The sequence below is a fragment of the Sardina pilchardus genome, chromosome 19, assembly GCF_963854185.1.
Source record: "Sardina pilchardus chromosome 19, fSarPil1.1, whole genome shotgun sequence".
NCBI classification, from domain to species: Eukaryota; Metazoa; Chordata; class Actinopteri; order Clupeiformes; family Clupeidae; genus Sardina; species Sardina pilchardus.
The window spans coordinates 13,700,515-13,711,738 of NC_085012.1; the positions used below are offsets into that span (position 1 = coordinate 13,700,515).

Consider the following 11,224-nt stretch of genomic DNA (forward strand, 5'->3'; position numbering starts at 1 on the left):
TATCCCTAATTATTATTTTTATTTTCCTCTATCTCCTTCCTACTCTCTGCCTATTCTTCTTAGCAGGGGGCTCAAAAACAACACGTCACTCCTCCCCTCATCCGGCCATTTTCTCTACCAGTGTGTTAGTCAAAACAGTTCCCTTATTCATTCTCCATGCGATTGACCAGCAATTAGCACAATGATATTGGTCAGTGATGAACACATTGTCATTGTCATTGGTCAGTAACTAACACAATGCCATTGGTCAATGATGAACACAATGATATTGGTCACTGACTAACACAATGTCATTGGTCAGTGATGAACACTTAACTAACACAATGTCATTGGTAGTATGGACTTGATGGGACAGGGGCAGTGGGTTAGGATATCCAATGTTTCTGAGCCTGTACTGTTATTTTTATCTGTTCTGTTACTGGTGTTTGTCTTTTGTGTAATGCTGCAACCTCCCTGTCTCCGAGACAAATTTCTCCCTGGTGGAGACGAATAAAGAAATCTAATCTAATCTCTAATCAATGATGGACACAATGCCATTGGTCAGTGACTAACACAATGTCATTGGTCAGTGATTAACACAATCCCATTGGTCAGTAACTAACACAATGCCATTGGTCAATGATGAACACAATGATATTGGTCACTGACTAACACAATGTCATTGGTCAGTGATGAACACTTAACTAACACAATGTCATTGGTCAATGATGGACACAATGCCATTGGTCAGTGACTAACACAATGTCATTGGTCAGTGATCAACACAATCCCATTGGTCAGTAACTACAGTAACACAATGCCATTGGTCAATGATGAACACAATGATATTGGTCAGCACTAACTAACACAATGTCATTGGTCAGTGATGAACACTTAACTAACACAATGTCATTGGTCAATGATGGACACAATGCCATTGGTCAGTGACTAACACAATGTCATTGGTCAGTGACTAACACAATGTCATTGGTCAGTGACTAACACAATCCCATTGGTCAGTAACTAACACAATGCCATTGGTCAATGATGAACACAATGATATTGGTCAGCACTGACTAACACAATGTCATTGGTCAGTGATGAACACTTAACTAACACAATGTCATTGGTCAATGATGGACACAATGCCATTGGTCAGTGACTAACACAATGCCATTGGTCAGTGACTAACACAATGTCATTGGTCAGTAACTAACACAATGCCATTGGTCACTCATGGCCACGCCCTACAGTGCCGGGGCTCTGTGGTGTTCTGGAGTCAGGTGGAGCTCCACGGGGCGGTGCAGAGCAGTGCGGTGTCGGTGTGGTGTGATGTGTGGAGTGTCATGTGACGCCGCCTGTGCTCACCCATCCATCTGCGGCACGCGGCGACCGGTCAGATCCGCGGCCGCAGGACGCGACTTCCTGTGTGGCCTCCCTCTGGCCGGCCCGTGCCCTGCTGGCCTCGCTGGCACGGGCCGCGCAGCGGGTACCGCCGTCCTGTCCGTCTCTGCCATCACACACTCCTGCGGGTGAAGCTCCCCCATACACATACACACACAGAGCACAGCGCGCACGCACACACACACACACACACATACAGAGCGCAGCACACACAAACACACACAGAGCACAGCACCCACACACACACACACACACACACACACAGAGCGCAGCACACACAGACACACACAGAGCACAGCACAATTCTGCTGTCGCAGACTCCTGCGGCTGAAGCCCCCCAAACACATACACACACAGAGCACAGCACACACACACACACACACACACACACAGAGCGCAGCACACACACATACACACACACACCCACGCACACAGAGCAGAGTACAATTCTGCTATCACAGACTCCTATGGCTGAAGCAGTCACAGAGTCACAGCACGGACCCCAAACACAAACAGACACACACACACACACACACACACACACTGTCAGTGAGAGAGCACACAGAGCACAGCACAATTCTGCTGTCACGGAGTCCTGCGGATGAAGCTTCTCCACAGTCCAGCCCGGAAGTCCATCTCCTCAGTAGCAGAGTCGCAGCACGGATGCCCCGCACCATACACACACACACACACACACTTTCATCAACCAATCGACACCACAGAGAGCACATGGCACACACACACACACACACACACACGGAATAACAAAATCAGCTATGGCATCATCCTTTCTCTCTCTTTCAACACTTCACTTCCAAATCAGCTATGGCATCATACCCCCACCATCTCTCTCTCTCTCTCTCTCTCTCTCTTTCTCTCTCTCACACACACACACACACACACACACACACAATCACACTTATAGATTCAGGCATCCACCCTCACCCTCAAGCCTGCTCAGACTCTCAGGCTTGTGGCCCTGCACTAGGTTCCCCTGTCCCATATTACCGTAATTACTGCAGAAGCATTTTCCAACATGCCCCAAGTAGTGTAGTGTAGCGTTCCCCAGGCTTTGGGGTGTCTTTGTCAATTCAGTTTGGCCACTTAGCCTTTGTGGCACACTGGACACTCTGCGGTCATTAAATGATGCCTACCTGGGCATCGAGAGAGTGACCGCATGTTGAGAGAAGGTCAGTGGCAACTGACGCCCTAGGGATGGGAAGATTGTTCCTGGCGATGTTGTGGAGACAGTGCTTGAGTTCCACATTTGGATTGTAACAGTGTTGCAGAGTACAGTTTTGGGAGGGACAGGCAACTGCCACTGCTGAGAGCGTTTAGGTGTGTGTGTGTATATTAGTGTGTGTATGTGTGTGTGCGCGTAATTGCGTGTGTGAGTATATTAGTGTATGTGACTGTGTTTGTGTGTGTGTGTGTGTGCGTGCGTGCGTGTGTGTGTGTGTGTGACTGTAAGTGTGTGTCCCTGCTTGAGTTTATTTTCATATTAAGAGTGCTGAGACTCATCCCTCCTCCGAGGAGGCCGTCAGGGGAGGCCAGGCAGGCAGGACTGCCTAATGATATCAGAAGTGAATTTGATGCGGCGAAGGCTGTCCACAGAGACGGGTCTAGCCGGGAGAGAGAGAGGAGAGAGAGAGAGGGAGAGGGAGATTAAGATTAGTTCTAAACACGCCATCTCCTCATCTCTCTCAATGAGGATTGACACCGACACTCTGAAAATAGATTGTGCAATTAGACGCCATTCTGTCATCGCCTCACAATACCAAACCAAATGACAATCTCCCACACATCGGATCGGTGCTCCACTGCACGAGATGCATATGCAGAGAATGAGACAGAGAGAGAGAGACGCCCGGGCTCTTGTTCCCAAAGTGGTTTTGAAGAAGAAAAACTAACTAGAGAGGAAATATGTTTGACAGAAGCGGAGCACTCTCTCAAATGGGCCCATATTGTGAGGCGGCTAGAGGAAAGCATCCTCTCTCTTTGGTGAAGATCAGGCACAGAATGACTTTAGTTCCACAACTCCATTGTGTGCGTGCGTGTGTGTGTCTGTCTGTGTGTGTGTGTGTGTGTGTGTGTGTGTGTGTGTGTGTGTGTGTGTGTGTGTGTGTGTGTGTTTGTTCTGTTCTGTCCTCAGAGGCACGCAGTGCTGGCAGGTGGCGCTGCCAAAGCGGAGCCCTTTGGAGTTGCGGGTGCCAACTGGAGCCTTGGATCTGTGGGTTCTGATGGGATGAAAGCTCCCCCCTCCCGTCGGGGGAACCGCCTCGGCCACTCGTCTGTTAGGGGACCGTAATTAGCAGCTAGACCCGCTAGCATGCGCTATGCGCCGCTCTCCTGGGCGGCTAACGGCTAACTCGGGGACCGGATGAAATGGCTCGGCTCGGTAAGGCCCGGCAGACGCTGTTGATGGTGGACTCAATCCCCGGCATCAGCACAATCATCCCATCAGGACAGAGCAACTGTCCCTGTGGGGGGGGAGTGGGGGGGGATGGGGGGAGGAAACTGCAGGAGGTCATTTATCTCCTAAATGAGATGACTGATTGATTAATGCTTTTGCTTGTCATGGGCATAATTGGACCTATTAATCAAATAAAGCACCCCTCAATCAAGCACGTTTGTTTCTGTAAATCACATTTTGATGAGAGAAGATGTACAGGCGCCCATAACGAGACACACACACACACACACACACACACACACACACACACAAAAGGAGCAAATATTTCCTATCAAACTTGGAAGTTTCTGATTTTGGTGCGTTGCGCTGCTGCGCATAGGAAATGAATTTGGTGAAAAATGGAAAAGAAATCTGTTATGGGAAGCAGCCAGACACTCTTTGTGCAGTCAGCCAGACAGCAAGAGCACACCAGCTAATTCAGTGTCTTCAGTAATAGCGCCACCAGGAAGTATTTGAAAATAAATGGCAGGCACTCTCACTCAACGACGGGCCTCATCACACCACTGAAATGAAGTTTGATGGCTGTGTGTGAGCACGCCACACTCAACTGAACCTCTGCTGGGCAAACACACACCGATCGTTCGTTCTCTCTCTCTCTCTCTCTCGCTCTCTCTCACACACACACACACACTGCTGTCACACACACACACACACACACACACACACACTCTCTGCAGCTCATCTTGCTCGGGAAAGGAGCACTGGACTGAAGAATGTGTCTCAGAATGCATGTCTGAGGATGGCCACAAACACTCTGGGAATATACTGCATGTTTGAATGTGTGTGTGTGTGTGTGTGAGAGAGAGTATTTGTGTTGCATGTGTGCTAGGGCAGATCTGGAGAGTGATCTGGACCTCGTCCACCAGTCGATGCCCTTTGTGTTGTCTTCCTAGTTCCTGTCTCCCAGGCCCCTGTGCCTGGCTCCCAGTCTGGGTCTCTTAACAGGGTGGGCTCTGGCAACCCATTTGTTTGTTTATGGTTCTGTAGTTTATGGCCACATAAATCACCAAGAGATTGTGTTTGCTCTCAACTAATATAAATCAAAAGGAGAAGACGCCAGCTCCTTGAGCATCCTTATCAAACGCATTATTTTTCTCCATTGGAATGCATACACATGTCAATCCCGCTTTACAAGTTTGTTGTAAAACTTTGTCCTTATGTTCTATGACTTCCCGATTTCTGGACGTTCTCCTCCACGTGCGTTCTCGCGTACATCCATTAGCGCCGCATGACTGGAGCTCTCCACCTGCGAGCGTTCTATGCCTGAGGCACGCCCTGCGTCTTGTAGCCTGTCTGTCCCTTCTGCTTCATGGCGATTCTGTGCAAGAACACAACACCGCACTCAATGACAGAAGAAAATCGCTAGGGGGCAAAATGAGGCTGATCTCTTGCCAAAATATCCGTTTCTGATATTTCATGAAATGAGCACTCCGGACGGCTGTATTTCCCTGTCACGCTGAGAAAATAATCACTGGAGTTTAACTTGAAAGGAATAATTTAGGTTTGTATTGCTTTATTTTTTTCCTTTGTTAACTTCTAACATGCAAAATATGTATAACTCAAAACCAAATATGACTTAGTTGTCTAAACTATGGCAGAAGGAATATTCCATTTAAGTGTGTATCATCTAGTGAAATTCAAACATACAGGCTACATATACTACCACACACACCCATACCAATTTAAGAAGGTAGGTGTTTGAAGATATCGCGATTTATTCAGGATATCATTCGGTGTTTACTCCCCCCCCCCTTTCCGCATCTTATTATCCTCCGACTGTCTCTAGGTGATTTAGCGGCGCCAGTCTGAAGCAGGTGTCCAACATGGCGATCTCGGTTAGCGGATCTCTCTCTATTCCTCTCGCTGTATTGATGGTTTTGGCATCATTTGGGTTGAAAGGTAAGTTTCAAAACTATATACATATGACTGCTTACAATTGGTTGTGGATTGTTTGACACAAACAGAGCAAAACCACTTTCACGTACCTTTGATATGTGGAAGGGGTTGTTCACTGAACTATTGGGAATCCTATCGCATCTTCTGGGTTACTGTAAGTAAATGGGTTTAAATCCCAACGTTTCGCCGGCTCAGGCGTCCACATTTAAGACATAAACTCTGTCTTGCCCATTCTTGAGGGCTTATACAGTTTGCAATCCAACCGCAGGTTACACTGTTACAGTTTCCGAAGTGCTCTGACAGCTTTTGTCACGGTTATACAAGTGTAAGCGCAAGGAGCGTGATGGTTTCTTTGCAAAACTACACCGACAAAACAAAAATACAGATAGATCGAGTAATAAATCCGTACCATTGAATTGGTTCAGTTGTTTGATTATTGCACTATGGCTTCGAAAGATATACGATGTTTACGGAAGTAATATGAATGAAATGAAAAGTAGGCGAAGCTCACGCAGCACTAAGAATGGTAACATTTATTCCTATCGGTCCTGCATTTATTAGCTATTCATTTTAGCACTGCAACGTTTTCCAGAGGTACCCTCTTCCTGCCCCAAGCAATCAGTGCTAGCGCAGAGAGGCAAAACACGCAATGCAGCTTGTAGTCTTCTCCACAGTGTCTATCTTGCGCGTTTCAGAAGCAAAGCTACTGTACCATAAGCGATCGCTGTAAACTAGCCCAGCACCTCATTAAAATCCGCGTTTATCGACATCTACTCAGAGGCAATGCTCTGTCTGGTGAGCTTCTCACGGAGAGAGCAAGTTTAGTGATCGAGGTCGGTGTCGCTGATATTGTACAGTGTGGCAGTTCTTTGTACAACATATAGGCTATACAGTTTCATACAATGTTGCCATGATCATGCAGCAGCGTACTTTGATTTTGACCTGTGAAGCAGTGAATGTTTTAATGAAATGTTGCATGGTGCTGTATCGAAATACCGAACCCTCTGAAAATCAGTCTAGGCTATTATTCAGTCGCGCAGTTCTCTTTTATGTGTTGCCTAATTACTTTAATTAGTTTCTTATTCAACGCGACGCATTACAACAACCGGAAAATGAAGTGACAATTTCACATTTAGGGCAGCTCATATGGTAAGCTGTAAAGGGCAGATGATGCATTCTGCATCTCGTTGGAGGAAGTGTTCACGACTCTCAACAGGTCCATCCCGATGTTCTGCTCGCGTGCTCCCTGCACTGCCGTTTCATGCTTAGCGCATACGCGGCCTCTATTGCCGTGACGATGTTCGTAGTTTTGCCCGCTGTCAGTTCTCCGTTTGTGCTGCCCCTTGTAAATGCCCAGGTTGTGTCGAGCTCGTGTCGGTGTTCGTTATGCACTTGCGGAAAGACGCTGCTGGGTGGCTCCAGAGTTCCCGTGGGAGCCACGCTCATCTGCCGGTGCTGCGCACGGTGGAAACCCCGGGCAACGTTTGGGGACACTCGCGGCTCCTGAGCCATTTTGAAAAGAGACTGATTGTCACCCAGGGACAAAGTCCCCGAGCATTCTTAAACAGCTAATGTCTGCGAGAACAACATCGCGCGTTTGACTGACAGGTAGAGAAGAGCCTGGCCTGTTGGAGTGGACCAGAGAATCTCTAGAGGGTCAAGTTCACAGCAACGCCCCACTCATTGACATGCCCCTCTGGGGACACCAGACCAGTTCTCAGGTCTCTGATTGGTCACCTGTAGAAGCCAATCAGACAGACAAGTTGTGGGAGTTGGAGGTTCTATGCTCATTTGCATCCACTAGGTCATTAGTGTTAGGGAGATGCTGAGAAAACTGTAAAACTTCAGTCTGATAAGGTGACAGCCGGGATGGGGGGTGGTGGACTAGAGGTGTATGAATCCCCCTCCAGTCTCCAGAGAGAATAATCAACTCCCCAGGGAAGGATGGCATGTGTCTGAAAGGGTGCAGAAGTTCTTTAAACTGATATTTCATGTTAGTGGTCATGAAGTCATTTTTGCTCATGAACTCTTCTTGATGGCAATTAGAGCCAAAGTGGTCGTGCATGAATCCTTCAGGATGTCCGTTGGAGGAGAAAGGGGTTTGTGCAGCAAAACTCCTGTTTCAGTCGCCTTCCTCCCATGGCAGGTTGAGACACTCTGTCTCACGGCTAAGCTCCCTGTTAACATGGGAGTCTGACAGTGTGCTCCATACCAAAATGACTTAGCTCTAATTAGAGTTAAGCCAAAAGCGTCAGTTGCTTGCTCATAAAAAGACAGCAGTGCAATACGGCGACATAACTTCAAACGTCCAGCACAAAGCTACCCACGCCCACAGTGGCTTCCTTATCCAGCGTTTTTATTTTTTTTCTCTGTACATTTCAGTTTCCAAATGTATTTCAACCTTAATTACCATCAGCCTAAAAGTACCTGCAGTTCAGTCTGTAAAAATCCTCTTCGTTTTGGGTCAGTGATTCCCAAGAGTCTCATGGTTTTCTCCACGAACGTCGTCTGCAGTGTGAGTTTGAACGATTGGAAAATATTGTTAAAAATCCAGGTGGATCTCTCTTCAAACAGCCCAATAAAAGCAGCGGCGTGCGCAGGAGAGTGAAATATAGCCTTCCCATTGTGCTGTCGTTTTATCTGTCCTCTTAAAATAGGCCAGGTGTGTCAGGAGGAGAGAGATGCTACAGGTAAACAGTGTTTGATTGCATTACCATAAATATACAGCCTGCATTCAGTGCCGTGGAGGTGTCCTGCACCCTACTAAGGGAGGGGAGGGAAGGGGAGGGGAGGGCAGGGCAGGGCGGGGAGTCTAGCTCTGTGAAGAGGCTCCCTTGCCCTTCATCATCCTAAACCATCTTTTCTTTTCCCCTTTTAAAGGGATGGGATTTAGTGGACATTAGACATGCATTATGCTCTGTTTAATATGCCTTTCTCTAATTGCTAAATAATGCAAAGCACTAAATTGTATGGCCTTAGCTGGCGCTATTGGTGCCAGGAGGAAAATCCAGTGTTTTAACAGGGCTTGCGTTTGCATGATTGTGAAAATATTCAGTTTCCACTAATGGCATATTAAAGAGCCTGTAAGCTATTTTGCAAGGAGCAGATTAAAACTTCAGTAGGTGTGGGATGTAGAATTAAAAAAAAAGGTCAGATTTAGATTTGCATTAGATGCAAGTACCAGCCAGTTCATCTGCACCCAGAGAGGCATCTACTCTATTCTGGCCGCCTTCCTATGGTGACAAGCCCTCTGCTAACACCATTACTGTCCAGCAGCCTATGGTGTGTGTGTGTGTGTGTGTGTGTGTGTGTGTGTGTGTGTGTGTGTGTAATTTCTAGGAGTTTCTCCATTCCCTTCTGTCCTCTCCTCTCCACCCAAACGTGCGCTGCTGCTGTGGTACCGCAGGCCACCTGATCACCTGGACACTACAGTATATCCTCCCTGCTTAAATGCTCGGTGGAAGTCCAGCTCCCAGACGGTCGGTCTTGTTGCACGTGTCCGTCGGTGGCGCCTCGGTGGGGTGATTGACAGGCGGGCCACATGAAGCATTCCCCTCGCCTCTGGTATTCCTCTGTGGTAGGGGATGTTCAGCGTCTAATGAAACCAGTGCTGAGTGGCCCTGAGAGTGCGCGTGTTTCCGCCGCACAACTCGGAATGCAAATCGACCTTCCCCTCCCACCCACCCGCTGAGTACTCCTGTCGGACACACGACTTGTGTGTGTGTGTGCGTGTGTGATGCCTAACGCATCTTTAGTAGCCTGAGAGTATTGAGCTGCCGCTGGGTGTGAAGTGTGTGTGAGTTAGCTCCTTGTATGCGTTTATGTGTGTGCATGGAGGATGGCATGGCACTGGCAGTTTACTCGCAGGAGAGTATGACAGTGGTTATGCTAGTATTCTCTGAGAGTATGGCAGTGGGTATGCTAGTATTCTCTGAGAGTATGGTAGTGGATATGCTAGTATGTTCTGAGAGTATGGTAGTGGATATGCTAGTATGCTTTGAGAGTATGTTAGTGGATATGCTAGTATGCTCTGAGAGTATGGCAGTATATTAGTATTATTCTTATTATTATTAGTAGTAAATTAGTCTGCCTTGAGAGTATGGTAGTAGGTACAGTATGTTAGGTTAGGCATGAGTAGTACTGTATGCTCCAAGATAGCAATGAAGGATCTTTGAGTATAGCTGTTGCTATGTTACTGTGTTCTGAGAGTGTGGTTGTATGTAGGTACAGTATGCTCTGAGGACAGTATGGCTGTGGGTGTATAAACTTTAGTATTCTCTAATGACTCATGTGTGAAGTGAGTATGATCTGACAGTATAACCATAAGAGTTAGCATGCCGTGAATGTTTTAGTATGCTCTGACAGTATGTGAATATGTTGGTATGCGCTGAGAGTTTTGGCTGTAAATATTTTAGTGTGTCAATGCTCGTGTTTGTACGTATGCTCTGCAAGTATATCTGTGAGATTGAGCTTTTAGCTTATAGCTGTAATCATGGCCTTGCAGCAGATTGTTGTAAATTGATTTGGTAGATGTCCGTAGTGTCCATCCTGAGTGCTGCTCTGAGTGCTTGCCTAGAGGGGACACAACCACTGACCATTGAGTTAGTCTTCCGGGGTTTTGAACTAATATTGAAATGTCCATTGCTTACATGCTGCTATTGATATTATAGCGGATTGGATTCAATTGTCTATGAATACTACTAAACAGTGTAACAACATTACAAATATGACTTTGTAGTTGGATATACAGTATGTATAGTTGGAGTGTTACATGTTCTAAATATATTTAAATTATGTTAAATGATTAATTTAGAATCAGCCTGTGTGCATGTCTGATTGTGTGTTGTGTAGGTTCCTCCTCTTTGCTAGTCCTATGGCACCTCCCTGAAATAGACAACCACAAACAAACAAACAAACAAACAAACAAAGTTGTTTATCTGTCTGAGCAGTCTTTTCACAATTCAGTATCTGTGTAGAGTGTGGTTTTCAAAGTGCTTCACTTCAGACCCCAAAAAGTTTCAGCACAAACCCACAGGCAGTGTGGTAGTGGATCTATAGTTCCCAAACATACATACAGTATATTTGGAATTTATCGATTTGTTATTCTGAAAGTTCATCATATTGTTCTGTGGCATGAAGCAAAGTCAAGAGCCTGTTCTTTAAAGCCTTTTATATATGTGTGTGTGTGTGTGTGTGTGTGTGTGTGTGTGTACAGTATATATATATATATATATATATATATATATATATATATATATACGGTATATATTATATACATATATCATGTGTGTGTCAATGACATGCTGTGTATGTATATCTATACTGTATGTGTGTGTTGATGACAGCTGATGTGCTGCTTGCCACAGATACAGTATGTTGATGAGGCTTTGGCAACGTGTGGCTTCTCATGACACATGGAGCCCTTTCAGTTGGCTAGGATGCCCAGCGTGTAGCTTAGCTGCAACGCTAATC

The 11,224-nt window shown here is 46.3% G+C and overlaps 1 protein-coding gene across 3 annotated transcripts in view; it reads left to right on the forward strand.

Moving 5' to 3' along the window:
- The first annotated feature begins 5,661 nt into the window (after window positions 1–5,661).
- The window catches only part of cadm1b (cell adhesion molecule 1b), a 221,184-nt gene continuing 215,621 nt past the window's right edge, over window positions 5,662–11,224 (forward strand). For 2 of the 3 annotated variants that reach the window (XM_062521188.1, XM_062521190.1), the window contains exon 1: window positions 5,674–5,755. In XM_062521188.1, the coding sequence (XP_062377172.1) occupies window positions 5,680–5,755 (76 nt within the window). In that variant the 5' untranslated portion in view covers window positions 5,674–5,679. Of the gene's footprint in view, window positions 5,756–11,224 lie in introns of all 3 variants that reach the window. The other variant, XM_062521189.1, reaches the window with a different exon arrangement.